Source organism: Poecilia latipinna, unplaced genomic scaffold, assembly GCF_001443285.1.
Source record: "Poecilia latipinna isolate Pla-1442-1.1 unplaced genomic scaffold, P_latipinna-1.0 Scaffold201, whole genome shotgun sequence".
Taxonomy (NCBI): Eukaryota; Metazoa; Chordata; class Actinopteri; order Cyprinodontiformes; family Poeciliidae; genus Poecilia; species Poecilia latipinna.
In genome coordinates, this window is record NW_015112817.1 from 501,088 (window position 1) to 517,082 (window position 15,995).

The 15,995-nt window shown below is 37.2% G+C and overlaps 3 protein-coding genes across 5 annotated transcripts in view; 2 read left to right on the top strand and 1 right to left on the bottom strand.

Annotated features, from left to right (window-relative positions):
• mthfd1l (methylenetetrahydrofolate dehydrogenase (NADP+ dependent) 1 like) overlaps positions 1-4,795 on the bottom strand; it is a 31,484-nt gene extending 26,689 nt beyond the window's left edge. Inside the window, exons 1-9 of one of the 3 annotated variants that reach the window (XM_015031289.1) lie at positions 4,602-4,795; positions 4,076-4,388; positions 3,125-3,209; positions 2,855-2,905; positions 2,700-2,753; positions 2,200-2,324; positions 1,449-1,549; positions 743-879; positions 410-521 (exon numbers count right to left, since the gene is read on the bottom strand). In XM_015031289.1, the coding sequence (XP_014886775.1) occupies positions 410-521; positions 743-879; positions 1,449-1,549; positions 2,200-2,324; positions 2,700-2,753; positions 2,855-2,905; positions 3,125-3,209; positions 4,076-4,311 (901 nt within the window). In that variant the 5' untranslated portion in view covers positions 4,312-4,388; positions 4,602-4,795. Of the gene's footprint in view, positions 1-409; positions 522-742; positions 880-1,448; positions 1,550-2,199; positions 2,325-2,699; positions 2,754-2,854; positions 2,906-3,124; positions 3,210-4,075; positions 4,532-4,601 lie in introns of those variants that run through there. The other 2 variants (XM_015031290.1, XM_015031288.1) reach the window with 2 other exon arrangements.
• A 2,340-nt stretch (positions 4,796-7,135) lies between these two features.
• LOC106946720 (syntaxin-11-like) lies at positions 7,136-10,416 on the top strand. The gene is made up of 2 exons (XM_015031292.1): positions 7,136-7,575; positions 8,521-10,416. The coding sequence occupies exon 2, from the start codon at positions 8,617-8,619 to the stop codon at positions 9,511-9,513; it is 897 nt and encodes a 298-aa protein (XP_014886778.1). The 5' UTR covers positions 7,136-7,575; positions 8,521-8,616; the 3' UTR covers positions 9,514-10,416.
• Positions 10,417-11,627: 1,211 nt separating this feature from the next.
• Positions 11,628-14,863, top strand: LOC106946721 (syntaxin-11-like). Its single transcript, XM_015031293.1, has 2 exons — positions 11,628-11,957; positions 13,602-14,863. Exon 2 carries the CDS (start codon positions 13,607-13,609, stop codon positions 14,507-14,509), a length of 903 nt encoding a protein of 300 aa, XP_014886779.1. The 5' UTR covers positions 11,628-11,957; positions 13,602-13,606; the 3' UTR covers positions 14,510-14,863.
• The last annotated feature ends 1,132 nt before the right edge of the window (positions 14,864-15,995 follow it).

Consider the following 15,995-nt stretch of genomic DNA (forward strand, 5'->3'; position numbering starts at 1 on the left):
AAAAAAATTATTTTTTTTGGAAAGTTTTTAAAACCCAAAAAAAAAAAAAAAAAAAAAAAAAAAAAAAGTTCAGCAAAAAGGTTTTCCCAGTTAAAGTAGATTGCTCAGTTAACACAAGCGTTATCATTGTGAGTATTTTAGTAAATTATTCATGCATTCATCTCTATTCACTGCAATGCACTTACTATCACACCTAACAAACAGCCATTTGTCGCACATGCAAATCAGAGCAAATAACAGATTTTGTTTCTTTTTTCTGGCTCCCAGTTTGTTTCCATCTTGTATTTCAATTATTTTGTACATAATATATCTTGATTGTGCTTTATCTTTAAAAAAAAAGTGCAAAGAAATGCTTTGTCTAGTTAACTTTCTGCTCAGATGGAGGCATGTAGAAAGTAATCAGTCATACCTGGCTCCAGGGCCGACTCGCAGTGAATGATGACCGTCTCTGGTCGAGCCCAGGACGGCGGGATGTCCATGTTTCCCGCACTTAAAAGAAATACAGCATCAGCCTGCAATACCTAATGAAGAAAGAAGTGAAAGCACACAACTAAGAAATGTGTTTTGCAACTCAGACATAAATTACAGGTGAACAAAAACACACATTAATACAAGTTGAAAACAAATATCAGTTGGTTTAGTTAGGATCACATTTTATGAAGCCAATAGTGTCCCCTTGTGGTCATTTACTAGAATAGCAGAATGGTATCAAAAAAAAAAGATACAATGAAACTCAACAAACCTGTGTCTTCAAGCTATTCGAGTTCCAATGATTTGTTTGAACAGTCATCCCACTTCTTTCAATCAGGCACTGTAGGGCCAACCTGAGTGGTCCTTGTCCTCCTACCAGCAACACTGATTTTCCTTTCAAAGACGCATCTGCAAAAACATTTACAACATGTTGGAATACAAGTCCTGTGTTCAATAAACTATGTAGATTTCTTCACAACTCTCAAAATATTTAAGAAAGATGTATAAATACATCCAATATAAAAAACAATGAAAAGCATTCAATTAAATGAAAACATTGTGTAAAACAATAATACATATTTTCTAATATTTTGCTTCTACACAACTCTTAATTAGTCAAAATGAGTAACAAAGTGATCACTCAGACATCATGCTCAAATAAGTAAAATGTTTGTTCTGGAATATTTTATTTCAAATACAGTAATAAGCATCCAAGTAAACACACATGCAGACAATGAAATCATGAAGAAACAAATTATTAACATGCAACACTGATGATGTTTGGATGGATATACAAAAGGTTATTTTTATGTCCCAGTGAGGCAACTTTTATATGCCAAACAAAGAAAATGGCATATTAAGACAAACATTGAGAGAAAAAAAAATATATACACATCATCACAGCCCTTCTGCGTTTACAGAGATGCTCAAGTGTTCTTGCAATAAACGACAAAGAGCTTGTTTTGGCAGAAACTCACCATGTTTTCCCAGCAGATCCAAAACAGCACTTGCCATCGGTGGTACAAAACCTTTGCTCATGTCTCCTCTCACCAGGCGGCCTATATTCAAATTGGAAATGCTATGTTGCAAGAAGCAAAAAGAACAAAAAAAAAAAAGTTTTGAAAAATGTATTGCTTTGTTTATTATGCATTTACTTCAAAGTTCATCACATATTACTAAACAAAACTTTCTATGGTTGGAAAGAATTTGATAGACTGAAGAAGTAATTTCCATATACCTGAAGCTTTGTTAAAATATCACATACAGTCTACTAAAAGTTCAAATGCTCTGCTTTCAAGATAAAGAGGTTAACTTTGCTCATTATACCGATAGAATAAAAATAAGCACAACTTGAGGCCTTTTAAGTAAAAGAACTTAAACTTTCATGATTTTAAACCAGTCCCCTTCAATTTGTGGTTATTACATAGCGTACCTTACTAATGTTCCCATTCCCCTGTTTTAGGAAGACACATGCTGTACAATTTGTCTTAATATTTTGCAGGCCTACTTGATTGGGATCAAATGTGACATGCACAATATTTTAGGACAAACCATGACCAGTGGCTTACTTTTGACTTGTGGGTAAACATCACAAGTCAAAAGTAAGCCAAGTGTGATAAGTTGCCCTTTTGTGCAACTTATCACATGTTCCTACAGCTCAACACCATTTACCATCCATGAAATAATGCTCATCCTTCTGTCAGCCAAAATACTCTCACAAGATCTTACCAATCAACATCTTTCTCTGGTTTAAGTGCGTTGAGCACTCGACTAGTGAGGGAAGCTGGTGGGAGGTGGAGAAAGACTCCATGCACCTTGGGGTCATCGTTAAGCTTCAGCAACTCTTCTATTATCTACATGCAAGCAAAGATACAGAAACAGCAAAGATGTGTGAAAGTAGAGAAGCTGAGCAGCAGGAACTATGAATCACCTGCTATTAAATAAACGACTGAGCAATTCCCAGAAATATCCATTGCTTCTGAATGAATAAGGAGGGAAGACCCAGCTGAGCCAAAGTAGCTGTTGAGCAGCTTCACCAACAATATATCAAGCAGCTAGGCTAACAATTACATCACAAATGAATAAATAATTACATTAGAAGCATAAAGTTAAAAATATTGACTAAATCACTGAAAAGTAAGCAACCATGATCACACCCAAAAGAAGCCTGGCAAAGCATGTACAGACTTGCTTACAAGGAATCCAACCTGTTAGTCAGTGTTACTTACTTCATCTTCACTGCAGTTCTTTGCCAAACAAATCTGAGTGACATTCAAGCCAATCTATGAAGAGACAGACATGGATATTTCAGCCACTGAGTAAATTTCAAAAACAAATATTCACACAATGGAGTGTAAAAAAAAAAAGAAAAAGGGAAGACCACCTTGCCAGCAACTTTCTTATTGATTTCCAACATGCTGCCATTTTCACCAGCCTTCGAGATGAACACAAAATCATGATTAAAACACAGAGACCAACCAGATTGTACAGCAACGCAACAGTGTCAATAAAAAAAAGATACTCCTGAGGTCAAAGGCACATTAAGAAAAATCAAGTCATGTCCACAAAGTTTGGTCAAGTACAGTTAAAAAGGCTTTTGCTGGAGTTTATATTTTGTCTCTATGATCTTCGGAACGGCGATGCCATACATTACCTGTAAAATGACTAGCAGGGGCTGGATGTCAGGACTTCTTCTTTGCAGTGTTGCAATTGCCTCCTGGGTACTCTGAACTACTTCCCTGTAAATAAGCATTAAGGTACACAGCTTTACAATGGTGAAAGCCAAGCAGATTTTAAAAGCCACAGACAGCTGTAGAACTGAAATATACTGTGAAGTGGGTAATGAAGTACTACCCAAGAATTGTGATGAAGATTACAATTCAATTTATTGTACTGTTCCACCAGGAATATTTTATCATCGTTTTGTTTTGCTACTAAGCAAAATTTTGCTGCATTGTTTCAGTGTCTTCTTTTTTCCTCCTTTACATATAGATCAATAAATAATGCATATATACACCAACTGGATTACCACAATCAATTTGAAATAGAACGGATTTTGTTAATTTGTGTGCCAAATTAAATGTCTGTATTGGGACTGAAAGACCGATTATCTCTGGTAACTGAGTGGGAGGGGCCTCTATAGTGACAATGACCTACATTTTACGCAGAAATGTAAACATTAACTTTATCAACCCCATCTCAAACTGTTGGTGCAATATTCTCTCTTTTAAAAAAAATCACAAAAAAATAAAACTAGAAACCAACATTATGTCAGATGAAATCCCATATTTAAAATAGAACTTTGTAAAACAAACTACCCTGAATTTACAGCATATCATCTTAACTGGTAATGAATTAACTTCCCTCAATCATCCATCTATTCATTAATTTCTTCCATTAATTTTGCCCGTGTTTGCTGTATAAATTGCATGTTTAGTAACAACACAGAGAGATTGCATCATCTGGGTGCACGTGGGGAACTGGCTGTTAGCCAAACCGGAGCCGTTTGTCTCTCTAGTGAACTAAATAGTTACACTTTCTAAACAAAACTAAGCCAAAATATACTGAATTGAAATATAAACGTTTAATACACAACATTTCTTACCCCACTGATCTGCTGCATTCGGACCATTCGTCCTCTTTGAAAAGTTTCCCGAAGTTTGCAGTTAAAGTCGGGCTCGTCCCGCTGCTAGTAACGGTGCTAGCAGTCCGAAGGGTTAACCGGCTGTTTGTCGTCCAAACCGGGAGACATCCACGCGACATGCCGCTGAATCTGCTTCCTGGACGGGAAGCACGCACTCGGACGCTACAGCAGACACTGCGAATTGTGGCCAGCTTCATGGTGACTTCTTACTTTGTTTCTGGGTCTCAGAAGGGTCCTTGACTCTCCGTTAGAGTAGCACACGAAGGAGTCTTTCCTAGAGGAAGAAAATAAGTTGAGGTAGTCTCTGGGTACTGATGGAGGTGTGGTAACTTCAGGGGTACTCGGAAGTATAAATGTCCACAGCCCTGTGCTTTCTATAAACTCCAAATATAATAAATCTCCAATAGGCTAAATGGTGGTTTGTAACAACACAACACGTGCATATGATGCCAAGTAATTAACGTGCAGTCTCTCAACCGCAACTCACTTTAAATGTGATAGTTTCTCTCCGAAGGGTTAACCGGCTGTTTGTCGTCCCAACCGGGAGACATCCACGCGACATCCATCATATAATTACTTGCATATGATGCCAAGTAATTAACGTGCAGTCTCTCAACCGCAACTCACTTTAAATGTGATAGTTTCTCTCCGAACAATTGGTTTTTTCTATCGAGCGCTTTTATGACTTAAACGTCACTGCCTTCAGATGTTTATTATGTTAAAACAAACCCCGGAATTTCCAAGTAAGCTCAGAACAGTCGCTTTCTTTACTAATATGGAATTTTACAGGTCCTTTTTGGTTTATTTAGAAAATCCGAGGGTATAGTGAACGCATCACAAAATCAGCAAACACTCTAGTGCAGGTAAAGTTAAATCAGGGAGCAAGAAACACATACACACGTGATTAAAATCTTAAGATCTGGTAAGAAATTGCATGTGTTTTGTGCTGATGAATCATAACCAGGCTCCAAGAAGAACTTCAAAATGTAAAATAAACAGTAACATGAAACAGGATATATTAAATCAAATATAGAAGACAAATGACTGAAAACTGCATTTGAAATCAAACAGGGATAAATCAGCTAATTAAAAGTTTGCATTTTTATGTAATTTTTATGTAATGGGGACGTGTAAGAAGTATATTTTCAACTTATTGACAGACAGTGAGGCTTGTGGGACAAACAAATCAAGTAGCGGACCATAAATGACCTGTGCTGAGTAGAGGAAACTGACGTCTTGAAAATTCAGTTTTTATTTTTACAGAGTAATGGAGCTTCAGGTTGTGCAGGCACGTCAAGCCCTGCCTTGATGTGATAAAATTTTGGGCCAGGTTTTGTTCTTAAGTAAGGGCCCTTGTCCGTGCGCTGATAACATTGTTGTTCAGCCCATCAGATCCATGACCTTGTCTAGAAGAAGAGTAGCTTTCTCTTATATTATCATAAATTTGACCTAATCTAAGTCTTATTGAAACATTTGGAGTTAGATGGCAATTGGAGTTTCCATTCATCCATCTATAGATTTTAGTCTATTTTAGAATGCAATTTCAACTGTCAGGGTCTTCAGAGACTGGCACCACAGGATTTTACAGATAAAATTAAGAGGGGCAGATACCATTTTGGTTGCATGCAGCCCCAAAGCCATGGCACACAATAAAATGATGTGCAAAAAAGCATTCATGCAGAATTTATCTTTTATAAACAACTTGATTGTCAAAGTCTTTATCCCCCACTATTGCAGGAGAACATCTGATATGATCATATGACTGGTGTGTAACTCAGACCTTAGTAACCTTTTGCACTGTAATTGATGTTTAAATACTTCACATGCTATTGATTTCTCTCCAGTCTAAGGAAAATAGTGATTAGGCTTGATTTTTCAAACATTATGCAATATTTGAAATATTTCAAAATAATCCTCTGGCCAACAAAGACTTTGATTTATCTTCTGCCAATATTAGTCTTGTTTTTCCCTTGGTTTGAAGTTTCTTTTTTGTCTAGTTCATCTTTGTTAACTATTTACCTCCCCTCAATCTGCCTGTTTACTTTCTTCCAGAGCTGTTCCTAATCCCCCAATTAACTCACCTGCATTCTGTGTCTCTATGGAATAACAGGAGATAAAAAGAAAATGTTTTCTTGTTGTCCTACTGTGAAAAGTATTCTTTCACCTTATAAAATAACCTTAACAATAGAATTTGAGCATAACATTTGAAACCAGTGCTAGAAATAAAAATAAAAAAATTTCTGGCTGCTGGTTACCAAACATGACTTATGACCAGTATGCCTGTCCAAGAGTGCTGGAACTCAAACACACAACAATTTTTGCTTCATATTTGTTTATATAGAAACTAGACCTTCAACCCAAATAATGTATCTCTGAGACAATCCTGTACGAATTTTATTAAAGTTTGCCTTTTCAAGTTTTTAATAGAAAAGGCAAATAAATCTGCAAATCATCAGCAAAATGATTTTGATTCCAAAATACAATGAAAACAGGATGGAGACTAAAGACAGAGCTGTGAGTCACACCATAACTAAGAGGGGACATTCAATTAATCAATAATACCAATATGGATTATTAAAGTTCCTATTTGACAGATAGGAATGAACCATTCCAGTGCATGCCCTTGATCCTAACAAATACCTTCAGACAAGTAGAAAATACATAATAGTATTCCCTTGTTTTGTGTCCCCAATTTAAATACAAAAAAAGTATTTAAAGAGATTTAGTTTTTGTTGTGAGACATTGTTTTCACAACTGATTTAGTTACACTGCAGAATGTTAATTTATGATTTTAAAAGTCTACATAATGTGTGAACAAATCCACATGCAGTCGAATTCACTTTTTTTTAGTCACTGTATTTCTATTTGTTGTTTGAGCATGCGCGTAAGAGAAGCTGGTTCTACCTGTCTGTTGGTTTTAATTTGTCTCACTGTCAGACATAGGCCCACACACAAAGAAAGCACCTTTAAAAATAATTTGGGCGTGGATGGGAAAATCTTTTTCGGTTGCCTATTTCAGTCCAGGTTCTCGTCTATTTCAATTCCTGAACGCCACAAATTAAAAGTAACAAACTGCGCATAAATCTGAGATGTTGAAGGAGAACATTTTAAAAAACGTTTCTTACAGTCTCCGTACATTTATGGTAGAGGCGTAATGGCTCTCCCAGCTCAATCACACCTTTTGCGAACATAATCACTTCAGACTAAACCGACCGGACCTCATTCTTCATGTCACATCTTTTCTGGTACGTGACGTGGCGCAATCCATCGCCCTAACGAAGCCACGGAACAATTCCAGCTTTAAGGCTCCAAAGATAGCTCCATTACGCATGTGGAGCGCTTTGTTTTTTCTGCTCACTCTGAGCGCTCGGCCCCAGACCCGGAGATGCTGCTGAGGCGCTTCACTCAGCCAACACCAGAGGACAAGATTTGATTTCTACGCACAACAGTTAAGGCAACAGGTAAGGCTCTTGCTTTTAATCAAGTCACCTCTGCATGAGATTAGGAGGACATTTTTTTCACCTCCTTTTTCAGGAAATTGTGAATGGAGATGAAAAGATTACGAGATGTAAGTGTGTGTTGCGGTCCATTCTCGATCTTAATCAATATAGCCATATTCATACAAATATATTTTAGGCATAAAACGGTTTTTTTTTTTTTTTTTTGGACAAAATATTTAGAATTTCCTAATTATTTTAACAAAATATGCAGATTTTGATTAATTCTGTACCATGAAGTTTCAGGAAATATATTGCCTGATGGTCTGCTAAAATTTATGTTAAGAAGATTCTCCTTCTTGAGAGAGAAAACATGATAATCACCTAAAATTTTGTTAAAATAAAATGAACACAATTATTAATTATTTTGATATCTATTTTACACATAAATAAATTGAACACCTTCATTACACCAGAATCCACTGGATTTTTATTTTTATTATTTTATTTATTTTTTTTTTTGCTAGGATTGTTCTGAATGAAAAAAATAGCTTACTTCACAGTTATGTCTTCTCGGTTGGAAGCTGAGGCAATACTAGATGCCATGTAGAAGAATTTTATCTGATTTAAAAGATAATTTGATGCCCCACTTGTGTTCAAGATAAAAACTAATGCTTGGACAAAGACGTCATACATCACAAGTTGTGAGAACTAGTTTGGTCACTAGCTACGCCTTTGCCTGTTCTTTGGAGAACCTGTTAAGCCAGTGATGGGCGTTGGGTGGGTTGACTCTGAAGGAAGAAGGAACACAAAAAGGACTTTTAGACACCCAGTTAAAAAAATACACATTACTGTAAATTTACTGGATTTTCCAGTAATGTAAAATATAGATTTTCTTTACAGATTCGAGAATTACAGAAATCATTGTTAAACTGTAAATCTAAAGTTTGTGTTTCTGTCTTATGCCAGGTGAGTCATCTCTATTAATGTGCATAGGAGAGACAACATTCAGAGAAGGACGATCCTCTTGAAATCTCAAGGCTTCCCCTGAAATCCAGTGTAAACATGAGGGACAGACTAAGTCAACTGCAGGAAATGCCCACCGCCAGTGACGAGTCGGTGGACTATCAAGAGTCCACCTTTTCTGACTCCTTCAGTAATGTCGACCTGGAAGACGAGCTGCCTCACCAGGCGATAGTGTTTGACAACAGCCCTGCTCTCAATGATGTCTTTTCTCAATCCCAGGACATACATAGAGAGATACAGCTTATCCGACTTGAGGTTAAAAGGCTCCGTGAGCAGAACTCTCGCATTCTCCAGGGCAACACTAACATGAGCACAATTAAGAAAGACTCCAATGCTATAGGAGCCGACATAAAGAAGAGGGCTGAGGGTATTCTAAATTACCTACACAAAATGGATGGAACAGCTCACAAGTTAGAGGAAGAGCATGGTGAAAATTCTGCAATCACACGCATCGCCAGAACCCAGTACGCTTGCCTCAGCAATGGCTTTCGAGACGCAATGTTTGACTATAACGAGGCCGAGATGGCCCATCGAGAGAACTGCAAAGCCCAGATCATGAGGCAGATGGAGATAGTGGGGCGCGATGTATCAGGCGAAGATGTGGAGGAGATGATCGAGAAGGGCCAGTGGAACATCTTTAGTGACAATGTTGTGAGCGAAGGCAAAACGGCCCGATCGGCTCTGTTCCAGATTGAGAAGCGCCATCAAGAGCTCGTAGATCTGGAGAACCGAATCAAGGGAATCCATGAGATATTCCTGGACATTGCCCTGCTGGTGGAGGAGCAGGGCCCAATGGTGGACTATATCCAAACAAATGTTCAAAAAACCGATGCAGGCCTACAAGACGCCATTGTCAAGCTTAATCTAGCTAAAAAGCATAGCAACAATAACCCGTTTAAGAAGATGTTTTGCAGTTGCTTCCCATGCTTCAAGTAAAGACCAGAATCACATTCAATGCAATATCTTTGTTCAATACATTCCAGTTATTATTGCAAAGCAATACATGTCACTGTTGTTGAAAGACAAAAACTTTAAGGAGTTCAATGAAGGTCTGAAGGTAGAGCAATTAGCACAGTCATTTAGACTGACATATATATATATATATACTCATGTAAAACTTGTTTCAAATTAAATTAACAAGTATCTCAATTCCTGAAATGGACTGGTGAATTGCTCAGGACGCCCAATGGCTGCCATGACCCTGAGAGTGAGAGTGATTTATATATAGACACTTTATATAGAAAGTGTCTGCATGGTTCTCAATTCATTATTTTATTAATGGGGTGTGACAAAAATTGTTTTAAATTATTGTTGATGTAGTTATTGCCATTGAGACTTTACGGGTCCCAAACTTTACTGGAACAAATTAGGTAGAATGAAGTGCCATTGTAAACCTCCTTGTTTAGAAGCAAAATATGTTTAAAGGATGTTGACAGAAGTGTAAACAAGACTGCCTCTAAAGTTTGTGCAATTCAGCCGTCCTTGATTCATTTTAGATTGTTAATTTTAAGTCAATATTCATTATAAACAACAATGTGTAATTGGTGAGATTTGACATCTTTTGGCTGCAACAGAGAATAAATGTTTATGGTACAATCATATTGTTTAACAACATTTTTTTTTTATTACTTTTTTGTATATTTACTCCTTTCTTACCTTTTTTCATAATGTGGTTTCTTGTATGGAGTATTAATGTATCAAAGCTACCAAACCATTTCATGTAGCTTTAGAGATGCCTACAAATCTGAACGTTATCCCTGCATAACAAACATTGCGTCTAACAAAGACCTTGCAGAAGGATTTTATCATGACATTACTTTTAGCTAAAATAATTTTTTATCCCATTATGTCTGAGATTGCTGTGATGCTGATGTTCTTCATGTGATAAATATTTATAAATAACATGTGCCAAATGATACACTTTCCTGTACCTCAGGAAAACATCTTGTGTCTCCCTGAAGGGACTTCTTTTGGGCTGGGTTAAGGAGATGTTAAGCCGAGAATCCCTGTCCACTGAGCTGTGGAATGGAAAGGTCCGAACTGAAGGTTCAGGAAACTGGATAATTTTAGAAATAGGCCAGAGATATCCAAAGTAAGTCAGTCCTTTAAATTTGAATTATTTCCTTCACTTGATGCAATGTGGAGGAGCTAATTCTGTCATAATGTGTTGTTGGTTGATTGTTGATTCAAATGCAGAACAGTAGAGAGGTGGAACAAATGATGAAAAGGTATTTAATGAAAAACATGAGCAACAAAAAACATACAAAAAATCCACAGGGAGCAGAGCAGAATGCAAATAAAATCAGAAGAAACAATAATTAGATAGCACAAGGCAATATGAGAGATACAGAGAGGAAATGGAAGTAACAGTAGGAACCAGCAAGGAGTGACTGAGAAAGAGGTGTAAATACTGGGAGGTTGAATGCTGAACAAGGACCTGAGCTGATGAGCTAACAGGCTGCAAGTGTGAGAGGAAAAAGCAGTAGGCAGCCTGAAGAGAAAAAGAGAAAGAGCAAGTGACACATTGGGGATTAGGAAATAATTCTAACAAATAACTAGATATACAAAATATAATAAAACCTAGAGTAACAAAGGAAAGGACTAGACACAAGAAATAATCTTATCTACAATCACCAAAAAGGAACTGATGAAAAAATAGGAACAAGGCAGAATTAATAGAAAATAGTAAGAAACACAAATAACAACAAAGCCCAAAACAAACTCAAACAACCCAAGATCCTGACAAATTTAGCCATTTGATTTAGATCTGTTATAGCAGGAAACATGCAGGTCACCTGCCATTGAGGAGTGACAGTGGACACCCACGACATGACTTTTTTTCTCCTTTCTCTTTTCTTAGAGTTCTTAATTCTTCCAGCGCTTTCACCACATCAGTAATATATACTAATACAACTCATTTCAGATTATTTACATAACAGCAATACACAACAAATGTCGTCTCAAGGCACTTTACAGATAAAAAGTCAATTCAGTTCAATCATATAGAGGGATTCTTAACTCAACATGCCTAAACTATGCAGGCTGTTTTTCCAGTTCAAAGGGAAACTCTTTAGAGTTTTGAGAAGAAAAATTACCGGCAGATGTTCCAAATGGATTCTTTGATAGGACTGACTCTTTATTGAGTCTCATAATGGCTATGCTAATGCCAGAAGCTTGGTCTTTGAGGAAGTTATGGTGTTTTAGTGGGAAGGCCTTGGTATGTCACCTGTGCAGGGGTGGCAGGCGGCTGCACACTGAGCAGACAGCTGACTTCCTTCTCGTCAGAGTGAAAAAATGCCACAAGCTCTTCGGATGAAACAAACAAGATAAGCTGAAAAGGGTTTTACTTGCTTTTTGGATACTGTGAGACTCCAAAAACGGTAAGTTGTTTTAATTTTTTAGTTGAACAATTTCAGATTTGTTTTCTCAGTTAAATTGAAGCCACCTGTTGATATGAGGGTAGCTGTTTAGGGCAACTTAATTAATGCTCAGCAGCTTGGTGCCAACACTGTTTTGGTGTCGATAATAAGAATGCGCTTGAGATTTTCAGCAAATATGTCAAATATTCCACATTTTTAACCAACGGTGGTGAAAGTAATTTTCGAGAGCTCTTAATTTTGAGACTGCATTCAGCAAAACTCCAAGAACAAGATTATATTTTGAGTCAAATGAGACCACCAAAGTATTTTTAAATCAAGCCACACTTGCATAAGATATTTGTAACACACCTTCATTCATTGTCATTACCTCTGTTTTCAGTAAATTATCTTCCTTGTTCCTGGTTTAAAAAAAGACATTCCTTTGAGCCAGTCATCTGTGACTGCTTCCAATGTAACAGATAAAATGTCACTGTAATGCAAAATACAAACTTGCTAAGAGGCAGACATTTTTTGTGTGGATGTCTAAAAACATTTAGAAAGCTGCACATCGGATACAGATAAAGTGTACACACCCCTGTTCAAAATGTTATGTTTTAGAGAGGGACAAAAGTATGCTGTGGTTAATTTCAAAACAATTTCAACTTTTAATATTTGATTTTCTATGACTGAACTGAAAAGGAAGGAAATGTCCTCTAAAAATGATCAAACAGCTGCAACAATTTGGTTACCTAACTGTGAACATTCATTCTTCCAACTTATCCAAGTATTTATCTCAGACAAGAATGGGGTGAAAGACAGAATATATCACAAATAACTATGAACATCCATTAACTTATTATCTGCTGACCATTCTCCTGCTTCACTTTGAGCATTTAGGCTTCTTATTGGAGTCTTATCAGCCTGTTTGAAAATTTAAAAAGTTCTCCAAATCTGTAAGGCTGAGAGGATATCTCTTGTCCACCACCTACCTGCACAGAGATCTGCAGGTGACTGTAGATCTCTGTGATTTAGTCTCTTATTAGGACATTTTAAATGTTTATTAGTCTTTAAATCTCACTTCATCTTCAGCTTTCTTGTATAGAACTAAAGGGTGTTGGTCAAAAACAATTATTTAGAACTATTTATCATTTCTTCCACCTTCACAAAAAGCAACAAAATAAATCCAGTTCATCTTGAAGAAAAGCAACCCCATCATGTGCCACGGCCAATATCTATAGTAGACATGCTGTTTGAGCATTGACTTTCGGAAATGTGACCCATAAGGTTCATTGTTGGTTTCATCAGACCATAAGCTAGTCTTGCATTAAATTTGGGAGAAAACATGCATTTTTTTGTCACATGTATAACACAAGCTGTTCTTGATGGACCTTCCTGCAGCTATAATATAGTCTAATTTTGCCTCACCAGCACCAGCAAGGAGTGACTGAGAACCTACTGGGCATCTTATTGGGGAGTCTGATGCTTAGCTAATAGTTCTTTTCTTTTTTTTTTAACACAATCTCAAATTAAAATGTTGAACTATCCTGAGGATGTCCAAAATTAATTTTACATAAGCCTCAGTTTACAATTGTTTTTGGTCTGACAATATATTTCATCCACCATTTTAGATCCAATAACCAACATTTTCTTCATGTGGGTTCTTAGGCAAAATGCGGGACATGCTGGTGAGACTCCAGACCATCAGCAAAGAGCAGGAGGACTATGAGCCGGAGCTTACTGGACCTGAATACGACGTAGACAAGAGGACTCTGACTCAAGATGCTGTCATTTTTGATTACTCTACAGAAATGGATGATATCCTGGAGGAGTCGCGTTCCATACGCAAAGATATGTCCATGCTTAGTTTAGAGATTCAGCGCCTGAGGATCCACAATGAGCGTTATGGCACAACTGTGGGACGTCTCACTTTTCTGAAAAGGGACTCTGACTCCATTGCGAGAGGAATCCATCATCGAGCAGAGTCTCTGTATAACCAAATACAGAACCTGGGTAAAGAGTGCAGCAGGCTGGAGGAGAAAAATGGTCCCAACACTGCAGTTACTCGCATTGCCCGTACCCAGTATGAAACGCTCATCTGTTCCTTCCGTGAAGCCATGAGTGACTACCATCAGATTGAGGAGAAACAGAGAGGCGCATGCAGGACAAGGCTACAGAGACAAGCTTCCATAATGGGGGCAGAAATGAGCGAGGAAGATCTGAATGACTTGGTGGACAAAGGTGGTGAGGGCTGGACCGAGCTGTCCCAGAACCTTTGCCAGGATGGTAGCCGTTCATGCCGTTCAGCCATGGATGATATCAAAGGCAGACATAAAGAGCTGATGGACCTGGAGGCCAGACTGAAGGAGGTCCACGAACTGTTCCTCGACATGGCCATGCTCGTAGAAGAACAGGGTTTACTTGTTGATAATATCCAACTTAATGTGTGCAATACAGAGGAACATATTGAAGATGTAAATTGTAAATTAGCCAGGGCCAAAGTTTACAAGAAGAAGAACCCTTGTTTGCAATGTTGTCCCTGGCTACCATGCTGGAAACAAAGTGGAGCATTCTAAGACTTCAGTCAATAATGTGCAATTTATCGAACAATCAAGTTTATGAGACAGATGTTTTAACCGCATAAAAAGAGATGGGATCAGTATGAAGTATAGCTTGCAATCATTTTAATTAATGGGAACTGCAATCTTTACAGATACTCAGATACTCAAATTTTTGGAATTACTTCAGTATGTGCAGCTTGATATTTAATGCTTATTAGTATAGTAAAATTTCTCTATGATCACATGAATTCATCAGTGGAGGTGTGTTTGTGACATCAGATGAGTTGAGATTTTAAATGGAGAATGTTTCAGTTTGGAATAATTTTGTTTAAAGATGTTTGGATTAAAATGAATTCCTGCTGCAGTCAATTGTTTCTGAGTGACCCACATTTTGGCTACACAAACAGACCTGGATCACGTGGGGAAGCAGCTCACATGTTTGGAAATGAGTAAGAATTGGATTCACGAGAAGAAGAGGGTTCATAATTTACACAAGACGGTGAATTACAGACTTCCCAGTGTCCATGTGCAATTCTAAGATGGACATGGTTGGGGTTTTTATAATAGGAACTTAGGAGATACTTTGTTTTTCTAAGTTATATTTTATTCTTTTTAAAGTCTATTACTTTATTGAACCCATTGATTTTCTTTTTTTAAAGGAAACTTTCAGTGTTTATGTTGGAGCACAAAAATCATACATAAGAATCCTGAAACGATAGATACATGCTGTTGTAGCTGAAAAGTGATAAACGGGAGCAGTTAGGAACTTTAGATGATTGAGCAAAAGTAGTTTTCAGCAATGAAGTCTGCATTTGTCAATGAGAAAATGCAGTTACATTTGTCTAATAGCTTCACAATATAGCAGTTAAAGACTCCATGAATAAAACGAGCACATTTTCACAATCACTAACAGCATATCAGGTCACGGACCGGGGTAGAAATCACTAAAAGCCTTGCAATAACTGCACCAGCACTTTTAGATGCTTCCACATTCTATCAACCCAATCAGTTTTGATGATGGAGCATTTTTTTAGGATAATAATCAGTTTTGGTACTGAAGCAAAAAGCATTAGATTGTTTCTTTGGGAAAGTAAAATTAACCCAATGAAGTAGTTTGTATTTCAATCCAACCATACAGTTATAGCAGTAATTGAAAAAGAAACGATCCTCCCTGCAAAGCTGATCATCAACCACTGATATTGTTTTTCATAATGAAATTGATGCCTCACAGAACTCAAGCTGTCCTAAATAAATAAATTAAAAAAAAAATAAAGGAACAATAAAGTACTAATTGTGTTTTTCATTCATTGTTCTTAAACTGTCATGGTCCCTTGAGATTAATTACAAAAACCTAATTTAAACTTCCTGAAATTATATTAAGCAGCATCACAATGTTCAGCAGTAAACACTATTTGGCAGTGGCTTGTTTTGTTGGCTGAAGTAAAGCAACTAACGTAAGGTTATGCATATAACTACTGTTCCCTGAAGGAGAGGAACGAGG